The sequence below is a fragment of the Sarcophilus harrisii genome, chromosome 4 (genome assembly GCF_902635505.1).
Source record: "Sarcophilus harrisii chromosome 4, mSarHar1.11, whole genome shotgun sequence".
Lineage (NCBI taxonomy): Eukaryota > Metazoa > Chordata > Mammalia > Dasyuromorphia > Dasyuridae > Sarcophilus > Sarcophilus harrisii.
Genome location: NC_045429.1, coordinates 310685739 through 310700648, shown reverse-complemented (window position 1 = coordinate 310700648; position 14910 = coordinate 310685739). Strand labels below are relative to the sequence as shown.

General features: G+C 33.8%; 1 protein-coding gene across 12 annotated transcripts in view; it reads right to left on the bottom strand.

Annotated features, from left to right (window-relative positions):
- Window positions 1-380: 380 nt before the first annotated feature.
- CEP112 (centrosomal protein 112) overlaps window positions 381-14910 on the bottom strand; it is a 605978-nt gene continuing 591448 nt past the window's right edge. For 4 of the 12 annotated variants that reach the window (XM_031965672.1, XM_031965678.1, XM_031965671.1 and 1 more), the window contains 2 exons: window positions 2988-3052; window positions 970-1638 (listed from right to left, as the gene is read on the bottom strand). In XM_031965672.1, coding sequence (XP_031821532.1) covers window positions 1635-1638; window positions 2988-3052 — 69 coding nt within the window. In that variant the 3' untranslated portion in view covers window positions 970-1634. Of the gene's footprint in view, window positions 935-968; window positions 1639-2987; window positions 3053-14910 lie in introns of those variants that run through there. The other 8 variants (XM_031965676.1, XM_031965677.1, XM_031965669.1 and 5 more) reach the window with 4 other exon arrangements.

Below are 14910 nucleotides of genomic sequence, written 5' to 3'. Positions count from 1 at the left end.
GAACCAAATCAATTCCAATAGAGCAGTAATGAATTGAACCAGCTACACGCAGTGAAAGAACTCTGGGAGATGACTATGAACCATTACATAGAATTCCCAATCCCTATATTTTTGTCTGCCTGCATTTTTGATTTCCTTCACAGGCTAATAATACACTATTTCAAAGTCCGATTCTTTTTGTACAGCAAAATAACTGTTGGGACATGTTTAATTTATACTTAAACATATTTAACATGTATTGGTAAACCTGCCATCTGGAGGAGGCGATGGGGGGAAGGAGGGGAAAAATTGGAACAAAAGGTTTGGCAATTGTCAATGCTGTAAAATTACTCATGCATATAACTTGTAAATAAAAAGCTATAATAAAAAATTTTTAAAAGAGTGACCTCATTGAATACTGAAGCATGTATCTTTGTACATCCTTGTTTTGTTCAGGAAACTGAACTTGAATCCAGGTTCTGATCTTTATTAGCTACATGATCATAGGTAAATGACTTAACCTCTTTGAGTATCACTTTCCTCATCGATAAAATGAAGATGTTGCACCAGATGGTTGCTTTTAGCTTTACATGGAAGGTTTAATCTATTATCAGTATCATGGGTAGTACCAATCATATAGTCCTAAAATTTTTGACATAATATTGAAAACTATTAACAACTGGGAAAATAAGAACAAATATAAAAATGAAAATAGGCTGTTCTCCATAGTGCATGATACCTCAAGGGGAGAAAAGTTTATTGTTTTGAATTGTAAGGGACTTAAGAATTCAAGTTAAGACTTAAGAGAAGAAAGTCACTTGCCTGAACTCGCACAAGTGAATGATGACAGAAGTAGCATTATAGTTCAGGCCCCCTGATCTCAGTCCAGTGCTCTTCTCCTTGCCCCATGCTTCCACTCTCAGAGCATGATGAAAATACTAAATTTGTCTAATATCTGCAAAAAATTAGCATGTTGTGGTCCATTCTGCAAAGCATTCTTTTTCTACTTCTATAAATTTGTGTATGGGACCTTAGCTGTCATCAAGAGATTCTAAAATCTCGGTTTTAAGCAATACCTATAGTTTTGTTCTTATCTAAAGAAAAAGTTATTTTCCTGGTATAGTATAGGCTTTTAGTCCCCCCTCCTCCCCCCAGGGATAAATACCATAGAACCAAGATGCTAGTAAATGACATATACAAAAAAGTAAAAATAATATTGGAAAGGTACAAAGGGATATTTTAATATTACATGAACATGAAAACAATGTAGAAATGCTTAAAAATTGAGAACAAGTAATATGAACATGATTTTTCTTATACGTAGTAAGTAAAACTCTAGAAAGCAATAATGAGATATAGAACTAGAAATACTTTTGCTTTTCAGTATAAGTAATATTTAGCACACACTCAACATACAAGTGAAATATGACAATCAGAAATAAGAAAATGAAAAAAAATTATTCAGGTAAACACAAAAAAGACAAAAAATTCATAATGTGTATGATGAATGTCATTTTATGATCAGTTACATTCTTTTTACTCATAAAATTATTCATTGATCTCAGATTAATTTACAATATCCAAATCTTCAAACCTGCTGAAAGAAGTCCATTAGGAGAACTGAGCAACTGCAGCAACTATATTTTCTCCTTCAGTTATCTGAAAGTGAAAGTATTACACTTAGTTATTTCTTTCATTAGCTTTTATATCTGCATATGATTTACAAACTCAACAAGAAATCTGTGTATTTTTATCTGGTCAGTCTATTGGAACTGTAAAATTCAGCCCATCAACTATTTCTTATATAGGCTGAAATAATTCTGACTGATCTCCTCACTACATGATCATTTGCTTGAGAATTTGATCAAATTGGCTTGTGCAAATATGTTCAAACAGCCTGCATCAATGACTTAATTAAACAAACTGTATTATAAAAGGTTCAGTGGATTCAGATGAATGATAAACTGAGATTAACTGAGTCTTTGCAAGTGTTACACCACCACCATCTATTTATTTTTCACTGTATAAATATAACAGATCAAAAGTTTCTAGGGCTCTGATACTTCTAGTACAGGGCTTCTTAAATTTTTCCCACTCATGACCCCTTTTTGCCTGGGAAATTTTGATGTGACTCTGGATAGATAGGCATATAAAATAGGTATACAAATAAATCATTTTCTGATAATAAATCCTAAAGAAATCTTTTTAAAAACAATTCTTTGGTATACATAAAAGTTTACCACTTATTTAAAATGAGAGCAAACTTGCATACTAATGAGATAGATATGTGTGTTTATTTTCACATTAAAGAATTAAATCTTGGTGGAATATTTGGGAAGAAAAATAATTTGATAACATAACTGAATGTGGGGTCATGAAAAATTCAACAATGATAAAAGGTTTTTGAGTTCAATGACCAAAAATTAATTCAAAATCAAATGCATAATGAACCCTATTTATGGCAGTGCTTGCCCATGTTTCATTGAACAGTTTTCCTGCAGCTTTGGTTCTGAATACACAACATTGTCACTTTGCACTGTACATGCATGAACACTGCCAGAATCACCTCAGCTCAGATTTAAGATGGAATTGAGTAAAAATTTCTCAGGTGAAAAGGGGTTGCAAATGTAAAAAGTTGATAAAGCTTTGTTCTAGAAGATGTGTTCTCTAATGCATCAACTTGTTATAAAATAAGGCTTCTTCTTTTTAAACATCCATCAAGTCAAATCTTTTTCAACATGCATCAAGTCAATATCTTGTCATGAAAAGTGAGGCAAGCACTAGTTTTGCAATCAATCTGAAGATTCCCTAATCTTGCTCTAATAGAACTAAGTATTCTAATTAAAAGAGGTAGGTGACTTCATCTCAACGTATTTACATAGAATAGATGTTTTTCCAAACTGCCATCATATTTAAGCATTTAACAAAGACTTAAAACTTCAGTACCTGAGACTCATAGATGCAAAGTGACACAGTCAATTAAAGGCATACTTAATTGCAATATGTACCTTCTGTTTTGGTATGCTGACAATTCCTCTTGAAGTATGGATGCCCTTTTTTGCAAAAAGTTAACCTAGAAAACACATTAAATAGAAAAAAAGGTAGTTTTGTCTCAACACAACCTCAATGTTGTGATTTAATTTAATTTACACAATGTCAATGATAAGGCTCAGAGGATTTATTGAAAGTACATTTTATGTTAATTTCTAAAAGGAATTTTGTTTGTTTGTTGCTTCTGTTCCTGGTAGGCTCATTCCTAATCTTTAACTTGACCAACCTTACTCCAACACCTCTCAACTCCATGGGCCAGGATCTCCATTTTTCTTTTGAATTTGATTCAAGGTCATTACTCTGACCTAGAGGAATACTAAATATATAGCTTACCTATAGAACATTTGGTAAAATATTTTATATTATATAAAAAAGAAAAGATAGCGAAATGGGAGCCAGGTGATATTACCATATAATTAGGTGAATTAGGTGAAATTCAGATTTGTCAAATCAAAAAGTTTTTATAAGTATTTGTTATTTGGTCAGTATTATGCTAAATGCTGGAGATAAAAGAAAAAGCAAAGGGGCAGTTGAGTGGTGCAGTGGACAGAGCTTTGGTCCTGATGTCAGGGGTAGCTGAATTCAAATCTGACACTTAACACTTCCTAGCTATGTGACCTTGGGCAACTCACTTAACCCCAATTGCCTCACACACAAAAAGAAGTAGAAGAAGAAAAAGGCATTTTCTGCCTTTAAGAAGTTTAAATTCTAATGGAAGAAAGAAAGCATATACACATAAAAGATATAAATACATAAAGTTGATGTAACACACTTTTAGAGGGGAAGGGGAAGCAGAACTAATTGATTGGAAAGTCTCTGGGAGAGCAACCCAGGAATCTGTGCATAGTTCTGCACTAACATTTTTATTAATGAATTAAAGGCATAAATGACTTATCATATTCGCAGATGGCACATAGCTGGGAAGGATTACTAACATATTTGATATGTTTTGATAATTTGATAAAATTTTGACCAGACTAGAACATTGGTCTTTTACATGTGGGTTTAAAAAATCAACTTAATGAGTATATTAAGGTGAAGATATGGCTTAACAGCAGTCTGTTTAAAAAAAAAAAGATTTGTGTATTTTAGTTGACTAAATCTGGAATAAAATGTGAGTCAAAAGTTGATATGATTGCCAAGAGAACTAAAAAAAAATCTTAGACTTCATTAAGAGAAGTATCACAGTGCTCAGGATCTGAGAGGTCTTGCAGTTGTCTGCCTTAGTAAGATCACATTTTTGCTGACCGTGTGTTAGGACATAAAAACTTTGCAAATTCAGAAAAACAAATATTAAAAAGGTCCTTTACTGAGTATAATACAATAAAATTTATCATCTACAGAGAACATTAAAAAAAGGATTCAGGCTTTAATGGAGACATATGGAGTTTAATGGAGAATATATGGGCCACAGAACAAAAAGAATAGATAACTGCATTTAAAATTTTCAAAAATGAGACAACATATCAAAACTTTTGGAATGCAGTATTCTTAGAGGAAAATTGATGTCTCTAAAGACTTTAATGTAAAACAAAACAAAACAACTAAGTCAGTGAATTAGGCTATATATGATAATACAACTAAAAAATAGAAAAGTAATAAAATTGAAAAGACAATTAGAATAACAAAACAAAACAAAATAAAATGAAAAGAAAAGAATTAAATTGACAAATGAGGAACAGTTTTTTGTCTTTGTTTTTTGTTTGTTTGTTTGTTTGTTTTTTGGCTGAGGCAATTGGGGTTAAATGACTTGCCCAGGATTCACACAGCTAGGAAGTGTTAAGTGTCTATCGCTGCATTTGAACTCAGGTTCTCCTGACTTCAGGGCCAGCACTTTATCCACTGCACCATCTAAGCTGCTCCAAATCAGGAATAGTTTTAAAAAAGTAACTAAAATGTTAGTTAATCTGGTTCAAAACCAATTAGCTGTCATAGGAATATAAATCGCTCATTAAATTTAATCAGGAAAGACACTACATAATTTTGGGTAATTCATTTAATCTGTCTTCCTCAGTTTCTTCCTCTGTAAAATGGTGATAACAATAGCACCTACCTGTCAATTATTGTGAAGATAAATAAGATAATACTTGTAAAGTGCTTGAAAAATCTTAAAAACACTATGTAATGTTAGCTGCTATTATCTAAAATAATAGCACAAAACCAAATTGCCATAATCAAAAATCAAAAGAAAATTCCCAAGAGGAAGAAATAATAAAAAAAAATATTAAAAGCCACTTCCCCAGTTATATAGCAAAAAAATTAGTACACTGAGTGGATGAATATTTGCAAAAATACAGGCTACATAGATTATTAGACCAAGGAATAGGGAACTTAAATACAACCCAATCTCAGGTTCTCAGAGAATTTCAGAGAACGAATGTGAATATGCTATAAAGGAACTTCAAAAGGATAAAATCCCAGGAACAGATAGTTTAAAAATAAATTATATTAAATATTTACAGAACATTTAATTCCAGTATATAAATTGTTTGTAAAAAGAGAAAGATTGAGCCCTACTAAACACTTTTTAGGAGCCCAATAAAGCTGAGAAGAAAACTATAGGTGAAATATTCTTAACCTTTTGTTTGTGTCCATATAAGTAGGTAGGTAGGTAGGTGTAATGGGCTGAGGTTTGAGTTGATGCACTGAGGTCCCAAGTATGTGAGGCTAAATAGTAATTGGGCTATACTCTATTAATATACATGATTGGATAAAGAATGGTCCCTGCCCACTCTCCGTGCAAGTCCTGATGTGTTGTATAGGAAATGACGATTTTGGTGGGTGGAGGCAGAGAGAGACAGGAAGAGAAGCTGGGAGAGATTGGGCCTGGGTTCCATACTCCTAGCTGCTGGTCGTGTGGCTGCTGGTCTAGCTAGCTTCTTGACTCAGCTGCACACATTGCTATTGCCGATTCTCTTCCACCTGCAATCCTTCTTCACTGAGAATAAAGACTGACGATTTTCCCTAACCTGAACTCCGGACTCCTGCAGATTTAAAAATACACGGTCTTCACAGGTAGGTAGATAGATAGATAGAGAGAGAGATAGATAGATAGATAGCTGATAGACACCTTGATATAGTCTGGTAGAGCTTAGGGAGCCTTTTTTTAGAATAATGTTTTAACTGTATAAAATTATAAAAGAAGCCAATTATATTGAAAAAATATTTTTTCCCTATCCAAATTCATGGATCACTCAGACATCTGTAGACTTATGGTTATGTATACTTTCTGTAGATTAATATCTCTAATGAATGTTGACCCCAAAATATTGAATAAAAATGTTATCAAAGAGGCTATAACAAAAAATTTTTAAAGTTAAACTAAATATTAAATATTAGAGATTATATAAAATGTTAAAAGGCATTGTATGGCTGGATTTACATTGGAAATTCAGGGCTCAATATTAAGGAAAATTATAAACATAATGGACCTTATTAATAAAAATAATCAAGATAACATAATTACATGAATAGATGCAGAAAAATATTTTATAAAACTTCAACACTCCTTTATGTTTTTTAAAAAACAGGAATATTATTTATCTAAAACTAAAGGCTAGCATTATTTATAATGTAAAAATGTTAACAGTTGTTCTAGCAAGATTGGGGATAAAATAAAGATGAATAATATCACCACTATTTTTTGATATGGTTCTAGAAATTTTAGCCACAGTAATAAGACAAGAAAAAAAATTTGTTAAGGAAATAACTATAGGTAAGGAGAAAGCAATATTAGCTGTTATAGAGATATTGATTTTCTTAGATTTTCTTTCCTTAAGAAAATCAAGAACTAGATTCAACTATAATTATCTTTCAACTAATAATATAAATATAATAATATAAAATAACCTATACAATTGTCAGTTTTTCTATACCAACAAAACCAAGCAGGAAAAGATAGAAAAAGAAATTCCCTTCACAATAGTCATACAATGTATAAAATGTTCACATATCTAGCTACTAACATGCACACAGGAAAAAATATTTTAAAAATTGCAAAACACTACAGAAATAAAAAAAGAAAAAACTAAGTAACTGCAGAGGTAGTAATTGCTCATAACTGGGTTGTGATACCATGATAAAATTACAACAGCACTGAAATTTATTTGATGTCATACAAATCAAATTTCCAAAGATTTACTTTGTAGAACCAGAAAGAATAAGAAAATCCATCTGGAGGAACAATGAGTTGAGTTTCTCAAGGGAAATAATGAAAATAATATGGGAAGAAATATTGTTCAGCAGAGGCTGATCTCAACCGACTACAAAGCAGCAGCCATCAAAACTATTTGGTATTGGTTTAAAAAATAGAAAAGTTGATTAGTGGAACAAATTAGGTACATAGGACTTAAAAGTAATTAAACAAAGTAGCATCATATTCGATAAACAGGATTTCTGTCAGTGGGTTCAGGCTTGGGAAAACTGTAGTATATAAATATTAAATTTAGACAGGCATCTCACATTAAATATGTATGCCTTTACTCAATAAACTCCACTGGCTCCCTATCACCTCCAGGATCAAAAACAAAATCTTCTGCTTGGTGTTCAAAGTCCTTCCTAGCCTTTTCTCCCTCCCTGGACCCCCTTGTGGTTCCACCAAGGCACTCCATCGCTTGGCTCCAGGCATTTTCTTTGTCTGTACCCCATATCCCTCTTCATTTCTGCCTCCAGGTTTCCCTGAATCTCTTCTAGTCTCAACCAAAACCCCATCTCCTATAGAGAGTTCTTTTCATTTATGGTATATCAGGGGTTTTAAAACTTTTTCTACTTGTGATACCTTTTTTTCCCACAGAAATTTTAAATGACCCTAGGTATATAAAATAGGTATACAAATCAAACATTTACTCATAGTAAATCATCATTTCATTACCCCCACATTCACTTATGTAACTCCATATGGGGTCATAATTCACAGTTTAACAAACTAGATTATATATAATCTTATTGTACAATTTGTTTACTTGTCTCCCCCCTTAGATTGTGAATTCTTCAAGGGCAGGGGGTATCTTTTGCTTTTATTGATAACCCCAGTTCTTAGCCTAGCACCTGCCTCAGAGTAGATACTTAATGCTTATTGACTGGCTGACTCACCATACCTTGAAAACTGTGTTCAGGTTTGTGTTAGGGTGTTTTTTACAAAGGTCAAGCTGGCACAAACAGGAAGTAAAGAAGCCAGAAATGCTTGAGGTTCCCAGAGGTAATTTCTGTGATCAGAGACCACCTAGTAGGTGAGACTCTGCTCATATTGAGATAACCTCATTAATGGGAATATCTCCTCATGTTGGCTGTGCATGTGGCCTCACTTACCCTACTTAAGCCTGGTGCAGGAAGGGGTCAGTCTCTTTTTCCTGGAGTAGCCAAGAGGATGGATAGCTGAGAGGTAAGGAAGCAGGAAGTGAACATGTGGGTCTCTTGCAGACCCAGTGTTCACATAGGAGTTAATAGGTCAGGGCAATATGTGAGCAAATATAATAAAAGACTTTAAGTTTGCACATGGCTGTTCTTGAGCATGCTATCAGTTTTTAAACTATGGTTTGTGAAATTGTAGCCAGAGACCTCTGAAGACCTCAGAACAAGGTAAACTGGGTTAAAGTTGGTTTATACACTGCAAAGGTCATGGCCAGAGGATTCTCTGAAGCCCTGGGAATTAGGAGAGACTGGCAATGTAAAGAGCAGGACTAGGGCATTTGCAAATGAAGTGACTGCTCAGGGTTAAGCATTTTGCTCTTTACAGGTCTGGACATTGCTTTTTAGGAATGACATTGATAAACTGGTAAGTGATAATAGAAGGGCATTTAAGATGGTAAAGGGTGTCAATTTCACAGTATATGGAGGAGGACAAGTTGAAGGAACTGGGGATGTACAACCTGGTAAAGAGAAGATTTAGGAGGGAGAAATGAGAGTTGTCATTTCAAGTTTGAAAGGTTGTGAAATAGAAGAGTTGTCAGCTTATTCCATTTTGTCCCAGAGGACAAACTTGGAGTAAGGGATGTAAGATGAAAAGAGACACATTTAGACTGACATAAAGAAAAAAACAACTTCCATATAATCAGAACTATCTGAAAGTAGTTTAGTTGTCTCTCACTGGAAATCTTTAAGCAAAAAGTAGGAAATCATTTGTTGAGTAGTTTGCAAAGGAAGGTGATGCTGCTTGGGTAGTGAGAGATCACAGCCTCTCACTAGAAAACTGATAAAGGAGCACAGCACAGTGGAAACAACATTGGGTTGGGAGTCAGAAGGCTTAGCTTCAAGAAGCTTCAGAAGTCAGAGCTAAGATAGCAGAGAAAAGGCAGAAACTCACTTGAACTCTCCCCAAAACAGCTCTGAACACATTAAATAAATACCATAAAGTGATTCCTGGAATGGCAGAACCCACAGAAGGACAGGATGAAATAATTTTCCAGCCAAACACAATTTAGAAGGTCAGCAGGAAAGGTCTGTCTCATCTGAGTGAGAGTAGAGCACAGTCCAGTGTTGGCTGCATTAGCACAGACCTAGCTCCAGCAGACCAGGAGCAGGCCTTTAGAACCCCTGAATCAGCAGCAGCTGTTGCTAACATCTCAGTCCACAGATGGTAAGAGTATGAACAACTGGTCAGAAGATTACAGGGACCTCTTTACTAGCACTGTGGCAGAACTCTGTTGCTTTGTTCATATTGTGATCCAGGTCACAGTTCTGGGTGGCAGTCCCAGGGAGAGAAGGAGCACTAGCATATAAGAGCTTGCAGCCACAGTGGAATAGGGACCTTTCTCATATTTCCCAGGGCAGAAAAGAGTGCTTATGGTCACCCAAAGACTAGAGTATAGGCCAGGAAAGTAGTAAATATACTTCTCATTGGATCATACAATCTTGTAAGAACTGAAAAATTAAAGGTCCTTAGAAGGATCTCTGAAAACAGTTGTACAAAATCCCTGAAACTTGGGACAATGCACTCTCCATACTGTCAAGTAATAGGCTGGGCAAATGAGCAAACAAGAGAAAAATCTTCTGACCATAAAAAGTTACTATGGTGACAAGGAAGATCAAAATCCACAATCACAAGATAACAAAGTCAAAGCTCCTACATCCAAAGCCTCCAAGAAAATTTTGAATTGGTTTTAGGTCATGGAAGAGCTCAAAAAACTTGAAAATTGAATAAGATGAGGAAGAAAAATTGGAAAGAGAAGTGAAAGTGATATTAAAAAAAACATGAAAAATGAGTCATCATTTTGGTGAAGGAGACATACACAAAGATGAAGGACATAACACTTTAAAAGCAGAATAGGCCAAATGAAAAAAGAGGAACAGAAAGCCAATGAGGAGAATGCCTTAAGAAAGCAGAATTAGCCAAATGGAAAAAGAGTTACAAAAGCTCACTGAAAAAAATAATTCCTTAAAAATTAGAATTAAGCAAATAGGAAGCCAATGACTTTATGAGAAATCAGGAAATAATAAAACAAAACCAAAAGAATGAAAACAATAGAAATCAATGTGAAACAGTTCATTGGAAAAACAATTGACCTGGAAAATAGATTCAGGAGAGATAATTTTTAAATTATTGGGCTAATTAATTGGAAGTCATGATTTTAAAAAAAGAGGCTAAATATCATCTTTCAAGAAATCATCAAGGAAAACCTCCTGATATTCTAAAGCAATAGAGTAAAACAGAAATTGTAAGAAAGCACTAATAACTTCCGGAAAGAGATCCCCAAATGAAAACTCCCAGGAATATTATAGCCAAATTCCAAATCTCCTAAGAAAATGTTGCAAAGCAGCCAGAAAGAAACAATTCAAATATTATGAAATTATACTCAGGATAGCACAAGATTTAGCAACTTCTACATTAAAGAATTAGAGGGCTTAGAATAGGATATTCCAGAGGACAAAGGAGATGGGATTACAATCTAGAATCACCTACCTAGCAAAACTAAATATACTCTTTGAGAGAAAAAATGAATATGAAACAGAGGACTTCCAAGCATTCTTAATGAAAAGACCAAAAGTAAATAGAAAAAATGAGGCCTTTACCAGAACGCTTAAATGTAAAAAAAAAATGTTTTCTCAATTTGTTGCTTTCCTTCTAATCTTGTCTGCATTAGTTTTGTTGGCAAAAAACCACAACAAAACTTTTCAATTTAATATAATCAAAATTATTTATCTGGTGTTCAATAATGAGTTCCAGTTCTTCTTTGGTCAGAAATTCCTTCCTCCTCCATAGGTCTGAGAGGTACACTATCCTATGTTCTTCTAATTTGCTTATAATATCACTCTTTATGTCTAAATCATGGATCCATTTCGACCTTATCTTGGCATATGGTTTTAGGTGTTTGTCAATGCCTCATTTCTACTATATTCATTTCCAATTTTCCCAGCAATTTTTGTTAAATAGTGAGTTCTCATCCCAAAAGCTGGGGTCTTTGGGTTTGTCAAACACTAGATTTGCTATAGTTATTGACTATTTTGTCCTGTGAACCTAACCTAGTCTACTGATTAATTACTCTATTTCTTAGCCAGTACCAAATGATTTTGATGACTGCTGCTTTATAATACAATTTTAGATCTGACACAGTTAGGGCACTTTCATTGGCATTTTTTTCATTAATCCCCTTGAAATTTTTGACCTTTTGTTCTTCCAGATAAACTTTGTTATTATTTTTTCTAGATCTGTAAAATAATTTCTGGGGACTTTGATTGGCATAGCACTAAATAAATAGATTAATTTAGGTAGTATTGTCATTTTTATTATATTTGCTCAGCCTACCCAGTTTTTTAGATCTGACTTTATTTGTGTAGAAAGTGTTTTGTAGTTAGATTCATATGGTTCCCAACTTTCCCTTGGCAAGTAGCCTCCTAAATATTTTATATTATCAGCAGTTATTTTAAATGGAATTTCTCTTTGTATTTCTTGCTGCTGAACTTTTGTTGGTAATAAATAAAAATGCTGATGATTTCTGTGGATTTATTCTGTATCCTGCTTATGGATTGTTTCTAGCAGTTTTTTAGTTGATTTTCTAATATATCATCATATCATCTGCAAAGTGATAACTTGGTCTCCTCATTCCCTACTCTAATTCCTCAAATCTCTTTTTCTTCTCTTATTGCCAAAGCTAGCATTTATAATATAATATTGAATAGTTATAGTAATAGTGGGCAACCTTTTTTCACCCCTGATTTTATTGGGGATGGTTCTAGTTTGTCCCCATTATATAGGATGATTCTAATGGTTTTAAATAGATACTACTGATCATTTTAAGGAAAAGTCCATTTATTCCATATATATCACTCTATATCTAAATCATGAAACCACTTTGACCTTATCAGTATAATAGGTATAATACTCTAGTATTAGTGATGGTTAATGCCTAGTTTCTGTCATATTATTTTCCAATTTCCCCAGAAATTTTTGTCAAATAGTGAGTTCTTATCCCAGAAGCTGGGGTCTTTAGGTTTATCAAACATTAGATTACTATAGTCATTGACTATCGTGCCTTATGAACCTAACTCACTGGCCCTGAGTTCAAATCCAGCCTCACATACTACTAGTTGTGTGCCCCTGAGCAACTTACTTCACCTCAAATTTCTTCCCACCTTCCCTGGTAAAAAAAAACAAAACAAAAAAACCCCCCAAAAACTAATTTGACAATTATTTCAATTTAACTGCTTTCCTTTGTAATCCTATGTATTTTACTTTATGCAAATATAGTCCATGTCATGAAAAGCCTAGCCATCCCCACTCTAAATTGTCTACAAGAAAAATCTTGCATTCATATTTTGCTTGCATATTTCATTGTTGCTCGGTTTAACTAAGATCTTTTTGAAATTAGCAAAGTTTTGGTTTATACTATAATCTAATAAAACTAGGGGAACTAGAAAACCCAGAAAGTGGTCAAATGCTAGGGAAGTGATTTTGTAGAGAAGCTCAATTTTAATTTGGTATTTAGTGTCTTCATGGATGAAGTGATATGATTCATTTCCAGTATAATATTGAAAAATTGAACAAGGGTGAGAGAATGAAATTGCACAGATTTTGGCTTTTCTACATCAGAAATTTACTTGGTTTCTTTTAGTATTTTGAAGGCTTATACATTTTTAAAATATTAGAGATATCCATATTCAACATCTTAAAGCAATTCAAAAATGAACTAAAATGCTTTTTTATATGACGAATACCATGACTTGGCATAATCAAGGATTATGAACTGTATGAGTAGTTTCAGATTTGTTTTTTCATTTCATGTTAGGATTTCATCATTGACCCAGGTTTTACAATAACCAGGTTTAAGATAATATAATTATGCAAAATCATATAAAAGTAGAGGAGTCTGAAATGAGTTTGTTAAACAAAAAGGCAAAACAAATTCTAATAGCAACACAAAGGACTGACACATGACCAATGGGCACCTATGTTTTGCTTATAATTTGCTTATTCAAAATACCATTCAGTTCTTTATTTCACCCAAGTGCCCTCTTGATCCCAACAACAATTAATACTTTCATTGACCTCTAACTGATACTTTATAACAGGAATTTCAACAATTTTCAAGGGATATATCACCTGTGCTTTCAAACTGGCTGCTACTAAGTGAATAGTCTGGGATACATTATGCAGCTGCCAATTATGGGCACAAATGCAGGTGGCAGAAATCTGTTTCTGGGGTAACATTCATTTTTAGGAGGCTGAGTTACTTTTATTACGGTGAAATGACATGGATCATAACAGAAGTCTTGCAGGTATATCATCAATCAATCAGCAAGTATTTATTAAGCACCTACTATGTGTAGCACTAGGGAAACAAAGACAACAAGGCAGCCTCTGCCTTCAAAGAGACTGACTTAGAATGGGGAGAAAACATAGACAGATATAGGCATATATAAGTAAAAGAAATAAAGGCTAAAATAAGGTACCCTTGGAAGGAAAGACCTAACAGTTTCATATAGACAATGGCTATTTTCTCCTAAAAGTTCTCTGATGGTGTAAGGTTGTACACATATGAATGATCCTCTGGAAAGTTTTCTATTAGTCAATGTGTAGGTCAATCAGTCCTCTAAAACAGCTTGTGATTTCAACTGAAAATAAACTTCACTTAACTCTTTTTTTGTCTAGCTACCAATGGCAATTTCTTTGCATGCTAGGGAGAGCATAGCAATCTTTCTAATTAAACCTTGAAGCAGAAACATAAGGTGCTCCAAAGAAAACTTCATTTTCATATGAAAGACACGTAAGAGATGAGAATTTGGTCTCTAGGTCTTCAGCTCAGTTGATGTAGTCACAGGAAAAAAAATCACAGATGATGATGAGGTGTTATTGTGTTAATAGGTTTAACACCTCATCATCTGTGATTATATCCTGTGACATCAACTGAATTGGGTGGGTGGGTAGACCAAATTCCTGCAAACTCCCTTCACAGATATATCACTGAAGGGAATATATCAGGCTTAAAAGCTACTATAAATTCATTCTTACACACAAGTAAGCAGAGAATGTAAATTTCCATTCAAGTGTATACTACATCTAAGATGGAAGACAAATTATACCAGGTGATTCAAGTTTATTACAAATGATCTTAATTACAAACACACACAGTCTCTCTGTCTCTTTGTCTCTTGTCTTTCTTTGTCTGTCTCTCTCTCATAAGCTCTGGAGCTGGAATGGACTTAAATGATGTCTAGTTCAGTTTTCATTTTATAGATGTGGAAGCTTGTAGAGTTAGACAGGTTGTGATTTTTTCCTAAGTCACATGAATTTAAGGTTATTAGTTGGGATTCAGAACCCAGGTTCTTTGATTCAAAATCTTGTGGTCTTTTTAGTATTCTAAAATTCATCCCCCTCATATTATGGCTTTTAAACTGGCTCCTATAACTTAAGGAATTATCTCCTTTCAATTAATCATATTCTATAGA